The sequence below is a fragment of the Silene latifolia genome, chromosome X (assembly GCF_048544455.1).
Source record: "Silene latifolia isolate original U9 population chromosome X, ASM4854445v1, whole genome shotgun sequence".
In the NCBI taxonomy this organism is placed as follows: Eukaryota; Viridiplantae; Streptophyta; class Magnoliopsida; order Caryophyllales; family Caryophyllaceae; genus Silene; species Silene latifolia.
The window spans coordinates 134,279,718-134,306,829 of NC_133537.1; the positions used below are offsets into that span (position 1 = coordinate 134,279,718).

The following is a 27,112-nucleotide window of genomic DNA, read 5'->3' on the forward strand; positions in this document are numbered from 1 at the left end:
CACTAAACACAGACTGGTTTTATGAGAACACTTAGAAATCACACATCACTCTTGTTGGGAACATTCTGTCACTCTTCTCCTTGCCTCCTTTCTTTTCAGCAAGTTTTCATCATTTCTGCCACCGCCTTCTTTCTTTTCAGCGGGCTTTTATTATTTTTTCTTCCACGCCTTCTTTCTTTTTAGCGGGTTTTTCATATTTTCTGTTCCCAACACAAACCCACATCTATGTGACTCAGCATCTTTGCCTACACCGTTAGATAAAGCTCATTCCGAGACTTGACACTACTCATCTGAACCTATATCCTTATCCTAGCCTACATCGAGTGCTAAGACCGACTCAAACAAAGGTGGCTTCATTTGGACTTGGTTAAGACCCGTAAGAAACCGACAAGATGACAACTTGGTTGATGAGTGGATTGAATCCCTTATTCGAAGGATCGCCTACGTATTCGCGTGGAGCGAAATCAAATCCGACGTAGTTCGATCATGGTGCATAAACATGGCATTTTGATTGTGTGTACACACTCGAAGGTTTCACCTAAGGTATCATGTCATATCCCATTCTAGCCTGTAAAGTACCGTTAAATCCCGTGTTTGGGGTTAGGTGTAAAAGGCTTGGATCTTTTGGGATGTGGAGCTTGGTAATAACAAGTTGGAATGGTTAACCATCATTCTGAAGGTTTGTTTTGTGGTGCTAAGGCCAAGGGATATGGTTGCTGATGTGGTTGGAATGGGTGTCTCGGGTTTGATGAACCACGAGTGCAAATGGGTTGAAAAATGATGTGGGTTCAAATTTCCATGTCTGGACCCTAAAGGCTGGGTGTAACAACACAAGCGGAATGATTCTCAAAATTCCCGACTATCCCTTTGTAACTGTCTCAGGAAGGACTTAGAGGGTAAAGAGGTTACTACTTAAGCTTTTGGGCTTCGCCCATTGAACTTCAACTATGGGTACTTGACTTGACTTCTGGCCTCTGTAACTTCGACATTCAACCAAAAGCATTCTGCAATAACTTCAACATCTTTTTTTTTCTTTTTCTTTTTCTTTCATCACTTTTCTTTTTTCATTTTTTTTTCATTTGCTTTTTTTTTTCGTCCTTTTTTCCTCATATTTTCATTCTTTTTCATCTTTTTTCTCTCTTTGAAAATGATCTTCTATTCATTCTCTTAGTCATAAATGGATACACCTTGAAAACTGGGCTTCGCCAACTAATTTGGGTAGGAACTAACAATTCCTTGTTAGAACGGGTTGATATCTTCTCTCTTCGAGATGGGATGATTTTGTTGGGGAAAAGGCTTGCCTTCCATCATCGATAGGGGAAACAAGGAGCTAGTCCGAGTTTGTCATAGAATCATCTAAAAGCTTGTCACAAACATTGGTTCAGATGGAGGTTTTCTACCACCAGACATGGAATAGGTAAAGGAATCAAACACGGGATCCTAGTGTACCTTAAATTTTGAAACGGGACATATTTCTACCCCAGGGATGCCTTTGAGTGTGTTGTGCATTTTATCATACTTTCAGAATGATTGAGGATTGGAAACAAGATATATTTGGAAATGAAACTGCAACTTTTTATTGGAAAGACAAATGCTTAACAGACTCGAAGAAACGATTCCTAGGACACATCCTAGGTCATCGCGGAACAAACGACTCAAATTCATAAAAAGAAAGTTCTTGACTCGACTCGACTAAGATAAGAAAACAGATCCCGACTCATAATTTTCAAATCTGGTCTTGAGCTTTCTCTTGTTCAGCTGTCAGCTTAGATACCCGGCTCTGGTCCTTGATCCCTTTGATGGTCTGCCTTCATCCCGAGGTAGTCCCTCGAGAATCTACGCCCGATGATAAAGGTGGTGAACCGAATTGTCTTTTATTAACTTCGTTAACGAGAGGAGTACATTCTAGAGCAAGACTCCCGACTTGAATTTCATTCTTCGGGTTTGGCAAGAATTCAAAGAAATCCACAAATATTTTCCCGATAAACACTCCTTTCCAGTGACATGGGCGGATAAGATGGGAATAGTCGACGCTGTCTTCGACAGAAACAAAGTTAGTGTGATCGCCAAATGGATTGGTGATGTTATTAGGTTTTATGGCCGGGATTGGGAGCGTTCCGTTCTCAATCATATCTTGAATTTCGTGCTTCAGTCGATAGCACCTTTCAGTATCGTGTCCCTTCCCTTGATGAAAGGCACAGTAGGCATTCGGTTTGTACCATTTGCCTTGTTGTTCAGCAGGTGGATCCGGAGTTGGACCAATGGGCTTCAACTTTCCTTGGGCCATGAGCCTTTGGAGAGCGTAGGCGTAAGTGCACCCGATATCGGTGAATACCCTCGGAGCTTGGCGCGGAGGCCTTTTTTTATTGTCCATCTAAGAGATTGACGGTTTCAACAAAGTGGGCATTCTTTGGTGCTTTTGCTTTAGATGACGAGGCCCCTTGGTATCCTTTTGGCTTCTCAGCTTCAACCATTCGGACATCGTCCTCTACCTTTATCCCGATTCTTATCAATTCTTTGAAAGAACCAAAATTCTGGTATTTCAGAGCATTACGGTAAATAGGTCGTAAATTCTTCACGAACTTATCTACCATTTCAACTTCATCAGGCTTCTTAGCTAGTTTCACGCTTTCAGCGCGCCATCTTACGAGGAATTCAGTAAAGCCCTCTTTTTCCTTTTGTGTCATAACCTCCAAAGTTCTTATGTTGGTTTGAATCTCGACGTTGTCAGCATAGTGCTTACAGAACTCCACCGTAATATCTTCGAACGTGGGGAAGTTCTTAAGGTCCAGATTATAGAACCACGCCTTCGGGTGTTCATCCAGAGATTGAGCGAAAATTTGAGAGAGCATGTCGGCGGGTACTCCCTTGGTGCTAAGTACCCCTTATAGGCCTTAACATGGTGGATGGATCTTTGTGCCCTTAAACTTTGGGATGTCGGTGAGTACCATGTTCGTGGGCAACTTATCTCCGAATCGGGGCATAGGCCCTAGCATTTTCATAGTGGATGTTCTTCCCACAGGAGAGCTTCTTGAGACGGTCTTCGATGAACTTAAACCGTTTCTCGGATCGGTCGAGGTGGAGGGGAATCTTCACCCAGCTTAGATTCGATTGCATCCATTCGGGTCATCATGAGGTTCACGGCCTCAGTGAGCTTGTTAACAGCATCTTCCATTGCTTGACGTCGGGTTTTTGGCGGCCTTTCTACAAGAAAACCCCGTACTGAGTCAATATTTAAAGTAAGAGCCCCTGCACACTTAAGGACACGACCCCAACTTGACTCAAACAAAAACTCGACTTGAGACTGACTAACCAAAGGTTCGACTCACGGTTGGATTTAGACCTTGGTTCATTTTAGACTCGGCAAAACGACATGACTCAAACTGTCATAGCACGATTCTAAACCGGACTCGGTGTGACTAAACCCGTGATTGGACCAACATAGTCCTTAGGTTCGGGTGAAACGTCCTAAAGGGCCTAGCTTGGACGTTTTTTGTGGACTATCCTAGACCAAAAGGTCGACCAACACGACTCAAAGCCCAAGAGGTGAGCTTGGGTGACCCAACAAGGTCGTGTTCTAGACTCTTAGAACGAAACACACCCGGCCTAACACGGCCATGACCCGGACACGACTTGACGCATTTCATGCTTGGTTGAGGTTCGAGAGGCATTTTGGATTGGTTTTGAAAAAAACGAAAGATTGATTCGAAAATGAGATTTGAAATGGGCAGCATGCCGGCTATAAAAGCTCATTTTGGGCCGAAAATTCTAGTCCTATTTGGCAAAGCATTCCGCGTTTTTAAAACCATGCTATTTTGAAAGTAAGTTGTTCAAAAGTTCGGTTTTGAAAAGGACATGGGAAATTTCGAAAAGACTCGGGAAAACAATTTGCACATTGTCATTCTCATGTTATAAGGATGTATGCTCCTAGACATCTCTAAGTCTCGGCAAGTCTTCTATAAGAAGGTCTATGCCCTCCATCCTTTTGCGGTCTTATAGAGCAAGGTGTCTTAAGGTAGAGTACCTAGAAGATCGTCCCCACCATCAAGAACCACGCGAGGTGAAGTGGAAGCGAGCAATGTGCAGCTTCCTAGCATAGTGGGACGTCGCCCCCCACGCATCACGAAGAAACGCTGGGACGGCCCGGGCAAGTCCTTAAGGGTTTATGCATGAATCGTAGCACTATGAGTAATGTTTTACTTTCCAACACTTTCTTTTCAAGTTTCACCTCGGAGGAAAAGACCCTAGAAACAAAGTGTAACTAGTCCTCTTTTTCCCAGCGGAGTCGCCAAACTGTGGACAAGGCCCTCGGGAAGCTGCGTCCGCGGGATCCACACTGCATAATCGACTCGAGGTTCTTTCGAATCGAATTAAGACAAATTAGAGCCGCCACCAAGTTTTTTGGGAACTTGGAACCGTTCAAGTCAACTTTACACCTTTCATCGAAAAGCATAAAGCCAATCGACTACGAGTGATTAAAGATAAAGACTTGTACCCTATATCACTCGATTTGAATGACTCTCGTAATCCAATGGTATTTAGACGGATCCACAAACCATAGATCTTGAGTAAGGGGTGAGGGTACGTGTTAGGAAGCCCATAAGCACACCTAACCCCGCCCGTCGATAACGGCCTCTACTAAGTCAAGTGTCGGATTTCAAACAAGGTCATAGCTACTACGATGTATGATATGCAAACGTTGTTTTAACCCTATCATGTGACAACAATTTCTATGTCGTTTTAGATGCAACTAAACTAACTTCGTCAAAGTTGTAATTTAGCATGTGGGTTGATTGATCTAACAACATACAAAACAAAGCAAGCAAGGCTTAAGGGGGAATGGGGGAGCCGTTGGGATCTACCTATTACAAACCAGGCATTTCATGCCGACGCAACGATAAATTAAAGATACAACTTGATCTAAATACAACGCTATACACACGACGCAATACACGGCCATTCGGCCTAGAAAACCGTGCACAAAGGGGTGACTCACGGCCTACATGACACACGGCCTTGGGTCACTCCTCGTAATGCGTGCTTTCACTTAATCTCATCGAATTAGGCATAAGGCTACGCACCAAAGCATGCATTAGCATAAACCGGGCCATGTTGCTTTAAACAACATGCGGTTTACTACGCTCCTACAAGCATTGGGGAACAACCGTCTAACCAAACAAGACTAAGGTTTTTGAAGAGGTTTTGACTCAATAAAAGTAAAACAAGCTCGAAAATTACAACTCGATAAACAAATTACAAATTACAAGCAACGAAACAACGAGGAACCAAAGGTATAAAAAACGAAGCAAGAAAGACAAAGAAGACGGCCAAGCTCACGGCCCAAACCACGACCACCCTCACGGCCAAGACAAGGCCATCCTAGTTCCTAGGTTAGGTTCATTGGTTAGATCGAATGATTGCGAAACGGATTAGAAAACGAGTTAGAAAACAAGTTATAAAACAGGTTGATCGATTGAGAAGAAACGCGCGAGTGTGTATTCTACACGGCCTAAAGGGTCCAATTAGGTCACAATATCATAAGATTAATGCTTACTCGTCGAGTGTTAATAGGAAGGTGCTAATCACGCACTCCTATGCTAGCGAGAAATCAAGTGATAAGAAAGATGTATTCAATTAGGTTATAGAATTGTTAATCGATTTTAAAAGTTATGTCGATGCCACCTAACATGTCTAATTAGGTTATTAAAATGATCGAATGTCGTCTAAATACGTCATATGTTAACAATCAGAGGTTAAACTAACATACAACGGATCCTAGGGTGCGTCGAGTTGGCCGAAATAACAAAGGGGTCAAAAGCGAAGAGCGAAGTTAGAAATTCGTTTTATTTATGCCCTACCTTGAACACGAGGATATGTAAATGAGACGGGGGTGTACGACCGACTGAAGTAGCGGTTTATTTTCCCATCTCAAGTCAACGCGGGTGTTCATGGTGGTACTTTAACTCATACTCGGACTAAACTAGTTTCATAGTTAATTAAACAATCGATAAACAAAAACGATAAACGAATAAAACAAACTATAAAAGAACAAGCATAAAAAACGAAATAAAAAGGGAGAAAGAATAGGATTTGATGCACCCTCAACCTACATGTATCATTGACACCGTCTTGGGTCGTAATCGATGGTAGATTTATCTCGAGAGGCCGTCGTCGACGAAGAAACAAAGCAAACACGCGTTTTTTGACAAATCTGGACAGCAACTTTCAAACGATGATTTCTCCCTCGTTTCACGACGAAAATTCGATTTAAAAGATGTTTTGAAAACTAGAAAGAGAGGAGAACAGGGATCTTAAAGCAACCCCTGCTCGTTTTGGGTTATTGGGCACGAAAAACGAGCACAAACAGAACTGGACAGACAAGAATAAACCGCGAAAACAGAGTGTATAACACTTTGTTTTTCGAGGGATTTCGTGTACTCTCAATGGCAATTTGGCTCGTAAATCTTTGTCTAATGTGTAGATGGATGTTATGTGGTTAATTAGGAACAAGAAAATCGAGTTTTGACGGAGGTTTGATGGAGGAACGAGTTGCTTTTCGAGGAGGACACACAAACAGTTCAGTTTGTGTGTCGGTTTTGTTTAGGGTTTTTGGGAGGCAATTAGGGTTTTTTTCTGAGGTTTAAAGCTTGTGGGTGATGATAGGATGTATGGAGAACTTAGAGGAATGAATGTATGGTGAAGGGGTGGTATTTATAAGGAGCTAAAGTAGGGTAAAAGAGAGGAGAGGCGGTCGGGCCTGCTCACGCATACAGCCGCTGTCCAGCAGCTTTTGTGAGGGTTTGAGAGGGGTTTTCTTGGTGATTAAGCTAGGATAATATGGGTAGGATACTAGGGTATGGGTTAGGGTCAATGGGTACGGGTTTTGGTGGTATTTGGAGCGGGTTTTGGGCTCGGGATTTGAGCTGCAAAACGGGGTAATGCTTGGTGTTTTGCGGGCTGGTTGGGGGTGATTTGGGGCATGGTTTGGGCCGTGGTTATGGGGGTTCGAACAGGGGTGGATGGGTAGAGGCTTAGGTTGGTTAGTGTACTCGATATTCGTGCCAATTCGTAAAGGAAACGGGCTCAAAAACCGAGCTAAAATCGCGCTCCAAAACGCGTGGTTGAAACGAGTTTTTCTCGATTTTCAAATCGATTTTTCAAATCAATTAACACATTAAAATAAATGATTTTTCAAACCAAATATACTCATAAAATGATTTTTCAAATCAAATATTTATTTTATTTTCAATAAAATAAACTTGGGAAAATAAATTCAAAATAAAATAAATTGAATTCACCTAAAAAAAGCCATAATTTAAATATCATTTAAATTAATAAAATGAACTCACTTAAAAAAAAACATTAATTTAAATATCATTTAAATTAATAAAATACTTCATCGACGACGCCCATTCTACATCGTAAAACGAGCTCCAAATAATGACAATGACAACTAAAGAATACATGTGTCCTATCATCATCGGGTGTTTGTCGGGTTCTCTATAAATTCCAATATCGACAGATACGGGTATCTACAATACCCTTGTGTTTATTTTTTCATAACGCCGTTACTCCTATGAGTAACGAGATGAGTAACTGAGCATGCCATGCTATTTGTGTTTTGTTATTTAGGTATTAAATGTTAGTTTATTAAATAAAATATGAATTTAGGAATTAGATGATGAAGTGTTTGTGTAATAGATAACAAAAAAAAAAGGCGTCACAAGTCATAGGAGTAATGGCGTTATGACGGAAGTTGTCAAATGGTATTCTGGGAAAGAAAAAGGTGAATATAGGGGTACCATTTGTAGAAACTTAAAATTAGGGGTACCATGTGTAATCTATCAAAGTTCAAGGTTACCATGAGAAATTTCCAATCTATATATATATATATATAAAAGAGTGTTTTTTCGAGCGATCTGAGAGCGTCCACATCATCAAAAATCAATTTAGGAAAGTATAATTTTTGATGTAAAAAATAAAGTGGAAAATCTTTTAATTATTATAATATGTATATTTCCTAAATTATACTCAAGTGATATTTCCAATTTTTATATCAAACTTTTACATTTCATTTGGCAAAAAAAATATCGTTAAAAAATTATGAAAATAATATAATTAGCTTTGTGTTAAAAAATGCTATCATTAGAGTATAAATTTCATATTATTTGCACATATTAAAGATGGTGTACTTCTTAATACTTATAATTGTGTACCTTTTAGTATGTTTTGTCCCACATTGAAAAATAAGTAGGTGTGGTGAATATACTACATATAAATAGTAGAATTGTCCCACATCGAAAGATTAGTATAAGGTGATGTGATCCTATGATTATAAATAGGATGCATATTTGGAACTTATGTATCCACCCAAAATTTTTTGAGTCTCATAAATATTGTTTTAAAAAGCTCTTAAGATTTTCTATCATTATCTACGATATGATATAAAAAATAAAGTTGAAATCGTTGGGAACTACCCGGGAAAGAGTTAAGAACATGAACAAGAAAATTTAAAAATAACTAAAGGTTTTACTAATGCTAGTCTCCTGACACAATACAAAACTAATGATTTTACTAATGGTTGTCTTCTGAATGTAGTAGTAAAGCGTTAATGAGTCGTTATATGTACGATGTAGAGATTCATTTCTAATGATCGAGACTAAGTGGTTTTACCTTCAAAGAAAAATAATATGTATAAAATAGTGGTTTTTTAAGAAAAGACATGTATTTCTTGGTATGTTATATCTTTCACATTGAAAAATAATGTAGGCATTATGAAGATACTACGTCTAAATAATTAAATTATGTATCTCGCATTGAAATAATAGTATACGATAAGGTGATTCTATAAATATAAATAGGAGGCATCCTTGAAACTTAGGTATTAATACAAAATTTTTTGATATAAAAGATATAGACTTTTTAGTATGTATATGTCCCACATTGAAAAATAATGTAGATGTTTTGAATATATTATGTATAAATAATAGAAATGTCTCATATATATACATTTTCTATATTATATTAAAGTGATGTTTATAATTTTGATATAAAAACTTTATATTTCATTTGAAAAAAAAAGTATCGTATGAAAATTATATAATTAGATTGTGACAAAAAAAATGCTATCATTAGAGTGTATATTGTATTGTATTGTATTTTCTCATTATTAAATCGGGTTGATGTCAAAGTAGGTGCAAAAAAAAAATGGTGTACTTAGTGTGTTATTTGTCCTACATTGAAAAGTAACGTAAGTGTGGTGAATATACTATGTATAAATATTAGAATAGTCCCACATCAGAAGATTACCATAAGGCATGGTGATCTTATGATTATAAATAGAAGTCATAACTCATAACCCAAAATCTTTTGATTCTCTTAAGTATTGTCAGAGATAACTCTTAAAAGAGTTTGTATTACTGTCTCTACAATAATGATTTCTAACCTAAGTTAATGTTTGGAAAATCTTTTATTTATTATAATATATACTATCAAATAGAATTTTCCCACATCGAAATATAGCATAAGGTGGGTGGTTCTATGAGCATCCTTGGTACTTAGGCATCAACCCAAAATCTTTTAAGTCGTTTAAGTATTGTCTTGGAGAGCTCTTAAAAGTTTATATCATTATATTTTATACCTATAAATTTTATATGTCACATATTGAAAAATAATGTACGTGTGGTAAATATACTATGTTTAAATAATATTATTAGAATTGTGTTAAAAAATATTCTATCATTAAAGTATAGGTTCTTATCATTTGCACATATTTTAATTATGATAAAAAAAAAATAGAAAACAAACGTTCATGGTAGCATGTGTAATCTATCAAAGTTCAAGGTTACCATGAGAAATTTCCAATATTGTAATGATATAGTTAATTAAATTTGCATTTAAAAGAGAGATATTCGTACCAATAAAACAATAAAAGGGGGTATTATTTTTTAATTGTTATTTTATTGTCATGCCATCAAACTTAACGTCCATTTAACAACCTTTACATTAGGGGTACCATGGGCAAAAAAATGAAACCTCAGGAGTACCATAGGCAGATTTTTAAAAGTAGGGGTAACATGGAAAATCTAACAAAATTAAAGGGTACCACGGGAAATTTTCGTATCTCAATTATGTTAAATTTTTTTTGAAGAAAAACAACGTACAAATATTAATGGAGAGTAGCGTACTTGATCATATTATTAAATTTAAATATAACTATTAGATATAATGAGTAGCAATTGTCTGTATTCAGTATTCGAGATCTAGTTGGATGTCGAACTAAGTGCAAAAAAGATGGTGTAATTCTGAGTATGTTATTTGTCCCACATTGAAAAATAATGCAGGTTTGATAAATATATATTACGTATAAATATTAGAGTTGTCCCACATCAGAAAAAAAAAATCCAATTTTTGTGAATATATTACTTATAAATAGTAGAATTGTCCCGCATCGAAAGATTAGTATAAGGTGGGATGATTATATGATTATAAATAAGAGTTAACCCACGTATATATTAATCTTTTATTTTTTTTTTGAAAGAGATATTTTAATAATATGTAAACAAATTATTAGACATATAATATAAACATTAAACGTTTATAACGTTTTTTTTTTTTTGCATTATAAATAAGCTAATTACCCCGTTGCAACGCACAAGCATTCAAACTAGTATTATAATGATATATAGTTAATTAAATTTTCATTTAAAAGAGAGAGATATCCGTACCAATAAAACAATAAAGGGGTATTATTTTTTAATTGTTATTTTATTTCCACGCCATCAAACTTAACGTCCATTTAATAGCCTTTACATTAGGGGGTACCATGGGCAAAAAAATGGAACCTCAAGGGTACCATAGACAGATTCTTAAAAGTAGGGGTAACATGGAAAATCTGACAAAATTAAGGGGTACCACGAGAAATTTCCGTATCTCAATTATGATAAAAAAAAATTGAAGAAAAACAACGTACAAATATTAATGGAGAGTACTTGATCATATTATTAAATTTAAATATAATTATTAGATATAATGAGTAGCAATTGTCGTATTCGGTATTCGGGATCTGGTTGGATGTCGAACTAAGTGCAAACAAGATAGTGCAATTCTGAGTATGTTATTTGTCCTACATTGAAAAACAATGCAGGTTTGATGAATATATACTACGTATAAATAGTAGAATTGTCCCATATCAAAGAAATAATTCAAGTTTGGTGAATATATTACTTATAAATAGTAGAATTGTCCCACATCGAAAGATTAGTGTAAGATGGGGTGATTATATGATTATAAATAAGAGTTAACCCACATAAATATTAATCTTTTATTTTTTTTTAAAGAGATATTTTAATAATATGTAAACAAATCATTAGATATAGAATGTAAAGATTAAACCATTATAACGTTTTTTTTTTTTTGCATTATAAAAAAGTTAATTAACCCGTTGGAACGCTCGGGCATTCAAACTAGTACGAAACAATAATCTCTAACCAAAATAGAGCGTCATATTCTTCGCCTGTTGTCAACTCTCGTCTTTTTGGGAGCAGGGTCAGATTGTACATTTGAAGAGTTCGATTTTATCTGAAGTAAGGAAAGCAAGAGTGTAAATATCAAAATAAATTTTCCAAATAAATGGAATTGACAAAATCAGGGTTACTAAATGAAACTCACCTTGTCCAGTTTTGCTCTCACCATTTTAACTGTTTCATTCATGGACTGCAACTGGAAGTAATCCTGAAAATCATACAACACATATATAAAATGTCGAATGTTGGTGAGTCCCATGGTCGAGAAACTCAAATGAGACTGTTGTATGCATACAATAAACCCATTTCATATCATATACGGAGTACCTTTTATGCCAGACAAATTACCTGGTCAGAGGACACTCGAGTCATTGGTGGATAATCAACGTGAGACAGATGATCCGTAGCAGTCCTGACATGAATGAACACCTTCTAGCTGATACCATCCCAAACATTCATGATGGAAAAAAAAAAACCAAGCAAATGTGAAAAGGAATACCGTTTTAGCTTTTGATCGAGTTCCTGAGGAGTCTCTGGCACAGCTCCATGTGTTAAACTATAACCCCTTGCACCTTCATATCGCATGCCGTTACCTTTTGATTTGCCAGCTGAGATTACGTTTAGAATCACACAAGAATCAAGAAGAATATAAGGGAGTGAGGGTGAGGGATATTTGTAAGTTGTATGAGTGGTAATCACAAATGTTCCAATGTAACATAAAATGATAATTAAACCAAGAGGACATAAGATCAAATTCAAAATGCTTACGCTCTAATCTCCCGCAAACTTCCTTTATCCTGCCTTCCAATTTCTCCTGGGTGTCAGACACGCTCTCGTACTCAGACGCATATGACACCTGCAGCCGATTTCCAAGGAAAACAGACTCATCTAGTTTTCTTTTTGCAAACCTATAACAAGCACGATAAATCACTAAATTTTCATTTCGAACCAATTCTACTTCTACCCTTCATACATCACGAAATCGAATGAAAAAAATTCAGTCTCATACTTTAGAAGAAAGAGTTAGGCAACACGTGGTCAGTTACCTTGCATTGGAAATATGGCGAAATTTGATCCAATAGACATCAGTGAATGCCTCGCATTCTTCCGCATCCATAGGTTTACACCTACATAAGATGAGGCATAGTTAGATAGCTAACAACCTTTACCGTGCTTCTACCATAGCTTCTAATTTTGACACCAAAAGAATAAAGGCTCGAATTGTATTTCCGGCAAGATGCTACGTGTTAATCCTTGATGGGATTAACTACAGGGGGACAGCATAGAACTCAAAGGCAGAAATAAAAGTAGGGACAAGAGTTTCGATATGAATTGTGAATGAAAATCACAATCAGCCATCTTCTCTCAGTCTGTTTCTCCTGTCCTCCCCCATATTCCTTATTATTTTGCTACAATCCCAAGCGGTCATCTCCATTCTCCATCCTAACCCCCAGCAGATTCTAGTAATTGCAACCTATCACAATTGGCATAATTGAGCAGTTGCATCAATGGTATCAGACTTTTGATCCTCCAGCCTGTGATATGGAGCTTCCCGATGAAATCACATCCCTCTCCGCGGGAATGCAAAAGTTGACTGCTGGGGCCACAAAATTAGTACAGTACTTGGTAGGAGTGCACGAGGGGCCTTTCATATGAGTAAATTGCCACTGAATCGTATTCGTGCTCTGATGTTAGATCACATTGTCTCTGCTGACAATATTCTCACACCAAATGTTGTTTGTTATCCAGTTCAAACTCAGGGGGTCGATCGAAAATCTCGAGATAATGTTGGCTCTTGTACACACACACCTGATGATTCCTACTACGAAATCTTGCTTAAATCACGTTAAATGGCAGGACTAAATCTCCCTGTTATCTATCCACAAACCTGTAGTTTTAAGTTCGTACAAAACCTACCAAATTCGCAGACCTCTAGTTTCAGTTGCAAATTCTATTTAGTTTGTAATAATTAAAAATTCATCAGGAATATGCAACTTCCTCTCTGATATAGCTCTATATCTTCTTGGACATTGATGATTAATCCATTAGCATAGAAACAACAGTCAATGAAATCACTACATCAGTATACTCTTGCCAACTGATTAACTCAATTTTTCTTCTAAATCTATGAAGCAGCGATTTCACATCAGACATCATGACATACAGTTTAAAACTGTGTCTACCTAAAACGAAAAGGCAGCGCACACTAACCCTTGGAGTAAAGACAACAACATAATAGCCTAATGCCTCAAATGCTGTTGCCTATTACGAGTACTTGAGACCCACATAATCGTTAGTTCATAATTAATAGCCTAATCCATATCTCTTACAAACAAAATTGGTTGGAGAAGCTCATTCATCGACTATTAATTGACAAAAGACAAAAATGGAGAAACATACTCTTCAACTAGTCCATAAGTTGCAAACAGGTTTTTTAATTCTTCACCACAACCCAATGCTGCTACATTTCTCACAATCATATACCTGCAATAAAAAATAAAAACTAGTGGTACATGATGAAATCAGAGATATAAAATACAAAATCAGAATTAAAGGCACAAACTTTGATTCATCACAAACAGTATATACACGAACTGCAGGAGATTCATCTTTGTATCTCGCCATTTATTTACTGCAAACAAAAACAAACACAGAAAGAAACAAGAATTAGAGCAAGTTTGGAAGTTGTATGAATATAGCAATGACAAAAAGAAGGGAATAGGTGAAAGGGTAAAGATTGAATTAAATTACTTGAGCAATGGAACAACCAACTCCTGATTTGAGTACGGAAATCACAAGGTTGCTCCAATTTTTTTTTTTTTTTTTTTTTTAGACAAACGTGTACCGATTTTCGGAAAAGTGACAATTTGCCCCCTTAACTTTGTTCAATGGTGAAATTAGGCCCCTTAACTTTCAATTGTAGCAATAAAGCCCCATAACTTTAACAAAAAGTGAAATCAACCCCATTATTTGTTTTCTCATGAAATTCCACCAAAATTCATTTTTATAATCCAATTAGTCAAATATAAAATTTAATTTTATAACTTTATAAATTTTATACAATCTATAAATTTTAGGATTAATTAACAGGAATAATCCAAACTATGGGGTGCCTTCCTATATTAATCCACACTTTGATTAAACCTACTATAATTCTCACAATAACACCCTCTTTCCCATAACACACTTAGTCATTTTTTTGACCTGTTGAAACCGGTCAGTCTTAATCTTCCCCTTATATTAAAACCCCCCTTTTCCTTCGACATTCCTCCTTTCTTCTGCAACTTTTTTTTTCTCTCTCTTTTTCGCTCTCTCTCTCTCTGTCTCTCTCTCCCCTTATTCTTCTACCTTTTTTTTTCGATACTAAGCTCTTCATCCCTCTTTCTGTCTCTGTAAAATCAATGAAGAAGAAGTTATCATATGCAAGTTCAAGTAATTCAAAAGTGAATGATGGTGTTTTTTGCAAGCATAATTTAAGGGCAGTTTTGAAGACGATTAAGAATGGTTCACATGTAGGCAGGAATTTTTATGGGTGTCCTCTTTGGCCAGTAAGAAATTTAATTTGTTTGTATTTAATTTTAGTAACTAAATTGATTTTGAATTGATTTTGAAGGTCTTAGTTTCCCTCATCATGTAGGATAATGATTGTGGGCTATTTCAATTTGAGGATGATTACTTATTTGGGAAAACTTCTGACGCAAGAGGATTTGAATCTGACGATTTCGAGAAGATGATTTTGAAAGAGAAAGTGAAAAAGCTGGAGGATAAGAAGGAGAATTTGAAGAAGCTGGTAGTGGAATTAAGGAATGAAGTTAGGAAACATAGTAAAGGGGAGAAGATTGCTTTGATTGTGTTAATTGTTTCATGGATATTTTTTGCAATTTGTCTTTGTTTTAGTAGGATATGAACTCCTATGAACTAAGTAATGTTATGTCAGTGTAATAGCTTTTGAGGATATGAACTCCTATGAACTAAGTAATGTTATGAACTCCTTTGTTTTTTTGCAATTTGCAATTTGTCTTTGTCTGCGTTTTAGTAGAAATTAAGGATTGAAGTTCAATGTAATAGCTAAAATTAAGGATTGAAGTTCAATGTAATAGCTTTTGAGGTTGTAATGAAAAGTTTGACATTGATTTGAAAATAATGCCATTGTTCACTGACATTCATTACAAGCGAAAACCGTAAGTTTGCAAATACATGCCAAAAGCCAACATATCCATAACTGCTATTGCCATAATCGATGTGCCAAAACCTAACATATCGCCATAACTAGAAGTGTTCTTAGCATACTAACTTTTATACATAACTACAACCAACACTTTAGGGCTTGTTGATTGATGCTTGAGTGGGCTGACTTGAAACTGAAGTTGGAGCTTCCTGTATCATTCTTGGTCCCCTCCTATTGCCTGGTGGGTTAGTGAAGGCATTTCCCTGGCCATCTATTAGAACTCCAACACCTTGGGGTGCCTGAAAGGAAAACAATGTTATAGATAGCAGTCCTTATTGTTGAAGCAAAAGAAAGACAAAGAGATTTGAGCATCAATGTTACCTGTCCCCTGCCACCTCTGTTCCCTCTCCCACCACCTCTACCACCTCCTCTTCCTCCCCTACTTGTTCTTATACTTCTTCCACCCCTCCCCAATCTTGTTGGCTGAGCAGTTGCCCCATGGTGAGATGTAGAAAGCGGTGTTCATCGTAACACATCGGACACAGCGATGGCGATGTGATCACAGACTCTAGGTCTACCCCTACCTCTTTTTGGTGGTGGTGGCAATACCTTGTCCTTATCTGGGCATTTTCTTTTGTTATGGGATTTGGACTTGCAAACAGAACAAGTCATCTCAATCCCATGCTTAGTCAACCTCCCACTTTTTTTTGGATCCTCATGAGGATCCCTTCTTCTCTTCTTCCTTGGCCTGCCAGGGCCAACTTTGATGGGAGGGGGATTTAAAGGTAGGTCAACCTTTGGCCAATATTTTTGTCCTGGACAAGGGGCAATGGGCTCACTATAAGCTCTAAGGTATGCCTCTTTTTTGTACAGGTCAATCACATAGTCTTCTGGCTGACCATGGATGTCAAAAATAGCTGCAGCAGCATGACTACATGGGATCCCAGTCAAGTCCCATTTTTTACAAGTGCAGGTTCTCTTCTCTAAGTTCACACTTACCTCATCTATGCCAATTTTCACTTGGAAAACAGTAGCTGATGATGGTAACACATAATACTCTGCAGATTTCTCTTTCTCCTCTTCTAGTTTTTGCTGAACTCTTGGACATACAATGATGGCTTTCCTCTCCATTTCAGCTTTCTTAACTGCCAATCTCTTCATCATGGCTGATCTTATGTCTTCAAGCATATAGATCAAATGCTTAGACCTAGCTTCTATGATGTAAGCGTTGAATGTTTCAGCCATATTACTAACAATGACATCACACTTGGTTGTGGTATCCATAAAAGCCCTACAGAACAAAGATGGATTGCAAGCTACAAAAGCATCTGCTGCCTTAGGATCAACCTCCCTTAACTCATCCAAAGCCAAGTTGTAGTCAGACATATTGTATGCTTTGGCACAACTCCAAAACAATAGCTTCATTTCATCACCTTTATAGGATTTGTGCCAGTTGGAAAATATGTGCCTAGCACAAATCCTATGTTCAACCTTTGGAAATTCCTGAGCAACCATGGTAACTATGCTCTACACATCATGAAACATATAAGCAATGTTAAATAAATCAAAAATTAACATTGGAGAACATGATACATAATGGTTCAATAGTCAGAGGATATGGTCTTACCTTATGCTGATCTGAAATGATAGTCCAACCCTTACCATTTGCCTCTCCTAGGGTGTTCTTCAATTGTTGAAAGAACCACTCATAGCTATCATTGTTTTCTCCTTCTACTATAGCCCAGGCAAGAGGATACATTTGTTCATTTGCATCTCTTCCAGTAGCAGCTATCAATTGCCCTCCCAAGAAAGTTTTCAGGAAGCAGGCATCCACACACAACACCTTCCTACAACTCCTTACCCAACCTTGCTTCAATGCATCAAAGCATACAAAAAACCTATGAAAAACTGGAATTTTTCCTGGAATTGTAGACAAGATAAACACACTGTTTGGCTCTTCATCTCTGAGAGCCTGAATATAACTCCCAAGTTTGCTGTAGTGCTCTTTCATAGAGCCATGTAACATCTTATGAGCAAAGTACTTAACCTTATATGCAAACCCTTTTTTGATGATGATTTTATAAGCTCTCCTCACTGTCTCAATTATTTCAGAAGCTGGCCAATGAGGCCTAGCTTTGAAAACTTCAAGAAACTGCTTAGCTAACCAACTTGACTTCAATTGCCTATTTCTTTCCATATTTTTATGACAAGTGTGGTGAGGATCAACAGATTTCACAAGTATACAAGCACTTGCATTATCCCAACTTCCATATAATTTGAATGGACAACCAGGGACACACCTAACTCCTAGCCTTTGACCCCTTGCCTTATGACTCTTATTAAAAGTTAAATTTCTACCCTGAGCTATAGCATACCTTGTAACACATTCCCTGAAAACCTCCCTATTTGGAAATCTAATGCCAACAGACCATCTAAGTTTACTAAAATCAGATTTCTCATCAACTACAGGAACACAAGACTTTTTCCTTTTACCTGGAACAGGTTCATCATCACTTTCATTAGGAGTATGGATTTCATCTCCACTGTTGTCATAATCACTCACTCTCCCTTCATTTTCAAGAATCTGTATTATCAACGGTGACATTCTTCTCTTGACTGGCCAAAGCTTTAGATGATGCTTCCAACTGAAGTTGCTTTGCAATTCTCAAAGCATTAGCATTCCCCTTCTTAACCTTTTCCCTTGCTAGGACCACCTCCTCATCTGAGTTCCCATCTGATAACACTTCATTCTCAATTAAATTCTCAACAACCTCATTGAACTCATCAAATTCATTCACCTCACCTGTTGTAGTCACCTCACCAAATTCATTCACCTCATCAGATTCATTAAACTCATCATCACTTACAGCATCATCCTCATCCTTATCACTGTTACTTTCATCATCTGTGAAATCATCATCTTCATTACTAGGCTCATATCCAGGGTCATCACTCTCACTCAAGTCATCCCACTCAAAGTCTTCAATGACATTAATCCCAGCTTTATCTGCTTCTTCCTCATAAGTATCAAAGAAATCTGCTATTCTAAGATCATTGCAATCATACGAGGTTTCACCATAATCTAAACAGCTGGTTTGTTTGGTTGGATTAGCTAGATCTGGAACTTCATGAGTGTTTTTAGGAGTGTGTGTAGTAGATTTTTTAGGAAGAAGTTCAGTTTGTGTGGTGTGAGAGAGGGCATTATCTTTTTGAGAGCATCTTTTTATAAATTCTTTTAGGGTTTCAGAAGTTAGAATTGAATATTGTGGTCCTTTTTTGTCCTTTACAGTATTCTTCCTCTTAGGGGTCAACTTTTGGGGACATTTGACCACAGTTGTTGTAGTGTGAGAGGGAGCAGAATCATTTATTAGGTTCATTAACTGAGGAAGGTCCTTGTCAAAAACAATGTAACACTCAACCATCCTACTACTTACCGCCTCTTTACAAATCACTCCATCATCCTTATCATCCTCAGCTTTTTGCAACCCAACCCCAGGTTTCATGTAAAATATACCATCAATATTTCTCCTAAACCCGTCACACTTTTCAGCCTCCTCAAGAAGGGTAAACCAACATAACTCGTCTGGGTCAACACTCACTGTCCTAAACTGCCTACCAGTATACCCAAAACCATTTTCAGTTTTCTTAAAAGTACCACCATAAAACAACTTCAAAGTAACATATTCCCATTGTTTAACCTAAATTAACATGAAAAATGAATCCATCAATGACCATAAACAATCAATCAATTAATTGGATAATATGAAACTACAACTAAATCAATGAAAGTAAAGCTAAATAAACACAAATTATTTGTATCAGTAATCAAATTAATCAGATACGAAAATACAACAAATTAATTAAGTTTTCATGGGATAATATACTTACATTTGTCATCTTTGAGATCCAGATTATGTTGTAGATGGGAAATCAACGTTCTACTGCAGCGATTGAAAGATTGGTGACGAAGATCGCATGAAATTAGGTTAAGAAAGGGGAAGTGTGTTAGAGAAGATTGATGATGAGTATTTGTGACGAACTGAGAAAATGAAGAGTCAAATGTGGAGTTTAACAAAGGTTACCTGTTTAACAGGTAGCCTGATGACTAAAAGTGTTATGGGAAAGAGGGTGTTATTGTGAGGATTATAGTAGGTTAAATCAAAGTGTGGATTAATATAGGAAGACACCCCATAGTTTGGATTATTCCTGTTAATTAACGCATTAAAATATGAAAATATGTCATGTTAGAGGTGATAATACGAATAGTAGTTGATTTGAACTGTAATTAGACGCTACGTCAAAGCGAGAAAGTGTTCAGGGACAAAAACTAACCCAGAACAGGCGCAGCATCTGCTGCGTCCTCTGGAAGAGGCGCAGCACTTCATGCGTCTGTTCTAGAGCTGGGCTCTAGCTGTGAAGTCAGAACCGCAACACTGTTATCGTTCGTTGGTATATTTTGGATGAATTTATCTATATTAAACTCGAGTTGAAGTGTTTTAGCCGATTATATGTATCTGGGCAAGCCATAAAACGAATTAAAAACGAGAAATTACAGCGGTTTACAGGATTATGAATAACTCCTGTCAGAAATACGAAAGGCGAAACTTGAGGTTAAATTAAGGCGAAACTGGACGAAATAAGACTCGAAAGAAAACTTATATATCAAATTAGGATTCCGGAACCTCGACATGGACAAGTCGAAACCCGAAGAATCGATTTAAATTAAAGCGGCGAAAACCCACAAGTATTGAATTACTCGGTATTAAGGACGAATTAAGCATTGTAATAAAAAGGATTTGTTAAAAACACGAGTTATATACTGAAACAACAAAGAAATAAAGAATAACGAAAGAAATAAGAAAAAGAGAATTTTGCAGGAAGTCGAGGAAGAAGAAGAAGAGCAGGAGCAGCGGACAACCTCAGGAAGAGGTTCACCTTCAAACAAACTTCGGAAGAATTCGGGGTCGATGTTGATCTCCATGTCTCGAGAGGAAGTGACTATCGGTCGTGAACTCTCGTTGGGGAACATAATCGGGAACTAATCTCCATGTCTCGAGAGGGAAAGTCTATCCGCTTACTCTCGTTTGGGGAATATAATGAAGGCGTGTCGAAACACCTGTAAAGGAACATCTGCTCGTTGTGACAAGCAAGGTATTGGAAGCGATAAATAACGTGTAATAGTCTGCTGTTGGCTTAGAAATGCGGTCTGAACGAAAGATAATCGTCAAACGGACCAAAAAGATAAAATAGGAGTGGGGAAGAGGCGCACCAAAGATGGGCCCACAAATAACGAACTCATAACGAATTTTTGAAAACTCGTATGGAGGGAACACGAGGAAGAGGCGCAGCAAGAGCTGCGTCTCTTGGAATAGGCGCCTGCTGCGTCTGTTCCCAAGGGTGTATTTTCTGCGTAAAAACGCGATAAACAGAGGGTTTGCAATTCATTTGCTCGAAACACAAATCATCCCTTTCTCTCTCAAATCTTAACCATTTCCGCCAAGGTTTGATCCAAAAGCTTGCATTAATCATGACTAATCGAGGTATGTGTCTCATTCTTGCATTAATCTTCTATATTTGCTCAATTTGGATCGAAAAAATTAGGGTTTTCAACCCAATTAATTCGAAAATTTGGGGCTTTTCCCCCAAATGGATTTGCCTTGTAAAATTGATACTAGAAATGGATAATTGGTGATATAAGGAACATAACCATGTATTTATTTCGATTTTTCGTTGAGTTTTGAGCATTTGAGTGAAATTGAGACGGTTTCACAGCTAAACCGTAAATTGCTTCGAAACTAGCCTTAGGACTACCCATTTACGATGAAACTTGATATTTGGGATCCTTGGATGATGGGTAAACTTCCTACCATCTCGGAATTTTGGTTTGTGACGACCTTTTCAGGACACTTTTCTAGGGAATAATCGTCGTTATAACGAAATGCTGCCGAAATTTCGACTCGAACCCGGAACTAGGCTTCAACTTAGGCTTCACTTGACCCTAATTACCACATAAGTGATCGGGTTTGTGAGAATATGGCCAAAGATGGCGAGAAAGGAGCGATTTTAGGGCTTCCGAAGGCTCGAAAATCCCTTAACTAAGGCTCGTCGTCACGTGACGCGGCCTAAATTCGCTTTAATGTTGCAGGTGATGAGGCTTCTACTTCTGGGAGGGCTCCCATGGAGATAGACGCTGCTGTTGTCGAGGAGGCTTTGGAGCAGGCTTTCACCGCCGCGGTGATGGCTGCTGGGGACGAGGTCCACGAGGAGGAGGCTGTTGAGGAGGAGGAGGCCCCGAGGCGGGCCAACTTTGGGCGAGGAGGTCGTCAGCTGAGGGGAGCACCCGCGTGGGCTGAGACCTAGGAGAGTAGGCACCTGCTTTGGGCCGCAGAGGGTCACTTGTCCTACAGGACGGTGAAGAGTTTGGTAATTTTGAATTCATTACTCATCACTCACCTTCTTTCATTTCATTTGCTCATATCTTTTCCAATTTTCATTCAAAACTAAAGATAGCTTTTGTTTCAAATCACAATAGGAGGTCGGGAACATCAGGTCATTCTCGGGTTACACGACAGCGATGGAGTGCTAAGAGCGGCTGTCGGCGGAGGAGCGCGCCATGATCGAGCGTGGAGCGTTTGGTGCCTTGGTGCAGGCCTGGAGGGATATCGCGAAGAGGAAGTTGCGGGCTAACCTTAGCCTGGTCCGTGCTTTCTTGGACCGATTCTGGGACACGACTTCGACTTTTCAAATGCCTTTTGGTGAGGTGGGAGTCACTCTGGAGGACTACGGCATGATTTCTGGTCTGCCGTGTGGGACTGAGGCGGTGGAGTGGCCGGAGACTACCATGAGGGTGGACTCGGCCGAGGCTAGGAGGTTGATCGGCTGGAACTTGTCGCCGAAGGCCGTTACAGTGCCTGGTCTGGTTCCCAGTTCCTATGTCCGAGACTACTTTACGGGGAAGACCCCGGCGCTGGTGACGATTGACGGGAGAGAGACGGCTCCTCCTCCCTGCACAGCTGAGCAGAGGGCTCGTTTATGGCTTTGGTGGTTTCTGTCTTCGATTTACCTCGGAGACAAGGGAGAGAGGCTGTCGACGAAGCTTCTTCCCTTCCTTTCTGACCCGAGCTCCCGGGGCGTTGGGACCGGGTCACTGCTGGTTTTGCGGTCCTCATCCGCTTCATGAGGGCCATGGTTCGTCCGGAGTTGATGGAGAAGGGGACTTCTCCTGGTGCTGTCGGACCTGGACTGCTGCTGGAGGTATGAACCTTCATTTAGACTAATAATCATTTCCTTTCTTTATCAGATTACGGAAGACCGTTATTGACTATCTTGCTTCACAGGCGTGGGTGTACTCCTACTTTCCGAGCCTCTCGCCCAAGAGGACGGAGCCGCTGGAGAGACCTTATCCCGTCTTGAGGGATTGGGTGATGTGCAGGATGAGGAGCAAGCCTTCCTCTCACGGTGTTTACCGGCGGGACGTGAACGCTCTGCAGCTGGATAGCGTGAGCATCTCACTTATATTCATTTTGCTTCTTCATTGCTTTTAATCGATCATAAGAATGATTCCTTGTTTATCTTGTCCCAGTGGGTGTCCAGGCCTTGGGCGGAGTATGCTGGAGCGCCTCCTTTTGTGGCTGAGGTCCTTCGACCTAGGAGCTCGAGCCGGCTGCTGCTGAGGACGTCGATGGATCCTGTGTGGTACTTGGGCGAGCGCTTGGCTCGTTAGTGATCTCGGGATGTGTTGACGGTTCCTATCGATCCTCCTAGGACGATGTTCAGGGAGCCTTCTAAGGCTGAGAGGGAGGCTGACTTGGCTGGCGTTGGTGGCGACGCCCTCCTTCTTCCTGGCGAGGACTACTCGGCGTTCCTCTACGGGAGGTTGGCGTACTGGCCGGTAGTGGTGAGCATCTTTACTCTTCTTTATTCTTGATTTTAAAACTACGATGAAAGATCATCGATTAATGAGAAATATTTGACTTTGCAGGAGGTTGAGGCAGCGGGCATCGAGCCCCAGTACCGAGACCCTCGAGTACACCGACGCGACCGGGAGGACGACGATCTCCGAGCTGCGTGACTTTGACGTGTTTGTGACGGATCTGGCCTCGGACGAGCGGCAAAGATCGATTCGGAGGGTGAGCCTCTAATTTACATAATTTTTGTGTAAGAACACATTTGATTGAACTTTATTCAATTATTGAGAATTTCTTTCTGAAAATGCAGGTCGCGCCGTCTCGGTTCGTGGCATTATGGAGGGTGGCCAACCGGCTGCGAGCTACTGCTGTCGAGGCACTTGTCGGCGGTCGAGGTCGTCAGGTATGAACCTTGTGCCTATTTCATTTTTTTGATTTTGATTTTCCTTGTGAATGCTTGAAGTGATTGACATGAGCCAATTTTGTTGTTTACAGGGGGACCGTGAGCTGGAGCGAGAGCTGGCCCAGTCTCGGGAGGAGACAGCTCACTTGTTGAGGGAGCTTGAGGTTCGGGACGCCGAGGTTGCTGCTCTCGCGGCAAGGGTTGCGGAGCTGGAGGGCGACCAGCAGTAGTTTTGTTTAGTTTTTGTTTGTATTTTGCACATTTGTACATTCTGGACCTTCATTTTGGACATTTTGGACTTTGCTTGGGGTTCGAGCCCCCAGTTTGCTGTACATTTCCCTTTTTGGTTGTATATATGATGGCCTGAGTGCCTTTACTGCTGGGTTGCGTGGCTTGTATCTGCAGGTTAGCTTTGAACAGGTTTGGTAGATGACGGTTTACGCCGTCATGCTGCCGAAATTTACATAGAAATCGCGCAAAACATACATTTGTATATACATACGGCCTAAATTAGCAACGAGCGACTCAAAGGAACGCGGAAAATACAAGAAAAAATGCAAAAAAAAGCAAAAAATTTGCCGGAAATGACCGGACGGTAGGGAGGGTTACCCCCTAAAAAAAAAAAGAAAAATAGAACCCTATAAGTTAGAAATGAAATGACTAAAAAGACATAAAAGAAATATAAAAATGAAATGAATATATAAATTTTGAAATGAATTAAATTGGAATTGAAAATTATTTCCTTAAATGAATTACATTAATAATGAAAATTATTTCCTAAAATGAAAAAGTACAAGTGTGGTAAAATGACGAAATTGTTGATATCGCCTCGAGATTCGTGCCCGCGGAATTAGGAAACACGAAATATGGTAATTTCCACGTATTTACCAAAACGATAACCCGTAGGAATAGGAAATTATTCGTCACGGAATTTAGGAAAGATCCAACGCGGAAAATCACATAAACCTTGGTGAGGAAGAGGCGCAGCATGAGCTGCGTCCCTTTGAAGAGGCGCGGAGTCTTTGCGCCTGTTCCCAGTGTGTGTCTTTCTGCGGCGATTTTAGGAAACAGAAATTAGTATAAATAGAGACGTCGATAGAGCTTTTATTCACATAATTCTTCCGTCTCTTCTTCGTCTTATTACATAAAATTCTCAAAACAAGCACTCATCATGAATACTTTGGAGATTCGCCTAAAGGAGTGGACGAACGAGTTTTCCAACATGGAGAAACACGACATGAGCGCCTATAATCTTGGATCATTGTTGAGTTTGAAGCTCATCAAGGTTGTCAAACCGTTCTTGGATGCTTTTCTTGATTACTGGGACCCGAATTATCATGTTTTTGCTTTCCCTGGAGGCGACATTTGCCCATTTCCTGAAGAAATTGCTGCGATTGGTGGGTGGGACCTGGAACACTTGCCCGCCATTCCTTCTACTTCGCAAGGGTATAAGAGCAAATTTAGAGACTTGCTTGGATTGACTAGACTTGAGGTGGACCGCTTAGTGACCTCGAAAGGAGTGCGAATGTTGGACTTCATTGACCGATTTATTAACAGGGCCGACCCCACCGTTTCTTATGTTGCTAGGCGAAGGGCATTTGGTTTTTGCTTGTTGCATGTGTATGTCCTCCAAGGGCATGTTGATGAAGACTTGAGAGGTGATCCTCGTCTTTTGGGCCTTGTTGAGCAAATGGAGCTGCGCAGGAGCCCAGCTTGTTTATGCTTAGGAGAGATCTTGTTGGCTTTGGATAATAGGAAAGCCAATCGTGACCTACTGTACTTGGGAAGTCCCGTTATCTTGCAGGTAAAAGAACATTTTCTTCTTCTTTTTTTTTTGCTTTTTTTTTCTTTTTTTTTTTTTCTTTTTTATTCGTTTTTTTATGTCTAATACCCGCTTTTGGTAGGTCTGGCTTATGGAACGGCTTCGATTGATCGAGCCCCCAGTTCATGTTCCTTCTTATCATGCTCGTTCGATTGCAATGAGGACCAGGTTGTACATGGTGGACTTCACTCGAGTCTGCGACATCGGAAGAATAAACTGAAGAGTGATGATGGCCCCTTGATTAGGTGGATTGTACCATGGTGGCACCTCAAATATGTCACTGGAGTGTCTTCTTTGGATCCTACCCGATCTGTGCGCATTCCTGGCTTGGAATTCATGGTGTGCATCTTCCCGGAAAGGCTTATGAGATAGGTTGGACTAAAACAGACGATCCCGAAGCTTGATCTCGTCCCCGCAGACATTTGTGGCGCTTACTACTGAAAGTCGAAGGGAGTGGGCCATTAAATGGGCCCAAAGAAACATGTGGTTCTTGAACTCTTCTGCTAATGCCTTATGGGTGTCGGATTCTTATCTGCGATGGAGGAAAGCTACTACTCCGGAAGAGCGCGAGAGATTGAGGAAGCGCGAGCCCGTTGACTACAAGGTGCGCGAGGTGGAAAAGGAGAAAGAGAAGCATCTCACCGAGGGAGAGGAAGAAGCCGGGTTCCGAGTTGTTCATCCTTCGAAGAAACCGAAGACTTCTCCTGCCGTGGAGATGGTGATTGGCAAGAATGGTAAGGCTAGGCGTCGAGAAAGACCGTTGGTGATTAGGTCTGAAGTGGCGCAAGAGCGTCCGGCTCGAGGTCGTGACAAGAAATATGACAAGAATGACAAGGGCAAAGGGAAGATGGAGGAATAGCCCTAGTCTTTTTTTATTATTTATTATTATTATTATTGTTGTAATAAAAAGGTGGGGTTTTTAGAATCCTAGCCTATTTTATTTTTTATTATGTATCGTATTATTATTAGAAAAAGAATGAAATAAAAAAGGTTAAATGGTTATGAAACCGTTGTGATTTTCTATTTATTATTCTTGTCGAATTCCAAATGCAATGCAAATGTCCTTCTATTTACATTTTTTTTTTAAAATTAATGGGTTGTATCCTGTGAAGGATTGCCTATGTATTCATTTAAAAAAAAATGAAATCAAACGCATGCGCGTAGTTCGAGTAAATGTAAAAGAATAATTGTTCTAAGCAAGAGCTTGTAATGAACTTAGAAAATAAGCATGAGCTTTTGCTTACTCTGAAGGTGCATTTTAGTTTATTTGATGATATGAGGATGACA

The 27,112-nt window shown here is 39.2% G+C and overlaps 1 protein-coding gene across 3 annotated transcripts; it reads right to left on the reverse strand.

The window, feature by feature from the left end:
* Window positions 1-11,373: 11,373 nt before the first annotated feature.
* On the reverse strand, window positions 11,374-14,365 carry LOC141623621 (uncharacterized). Of its 3 annotated transcripts, XM_074439739.1 has the most exons (9): window positions 14,277-14,365; window positions 14,089-14,157; window positions 13,926-14,009; window positions 12,572-12,652; window positions 12,294-12,433; window positions 12,025-12,133; window positions 11,874-11,937; window positions 11,671-11,733; window positions 11,374-11,580 (listed from the first exon to the last, which is right to left on the reverse strand). In XM_074439739.1, the coding sequence occupies exons 2-9, from the start codon at window positions 14,148-14,150 to the stop codon at window positions 11,503-11,505; spliced, it is 681 nt and encodes a 226-aa protein (XP_074295840.1). In that variant the 5' UTR covers window positions 14,151-14,157; window positions 14,277-14,365; the 3' UTR covers window positions 11,374-11,502. The 3 variants fall into 3 exon arrangements, with proteins under 3 accessions (XP_074295840.1, XP_074295841.1, XP_074295839.1); XM_074439740.1 differs by lacking the exon at window positions 14,277-14,365 and having other exon boundaries at window positions 11,692-11,733; window positions 14,089-14,255; XM_074439738.1 differs by lacking the exon at window positions 14,277-14,365 and having other exon boundaries at window positions 14,089-14,255.
* Window positions 14,366-27,112: the final 12,747 nt, after the last annotated feature.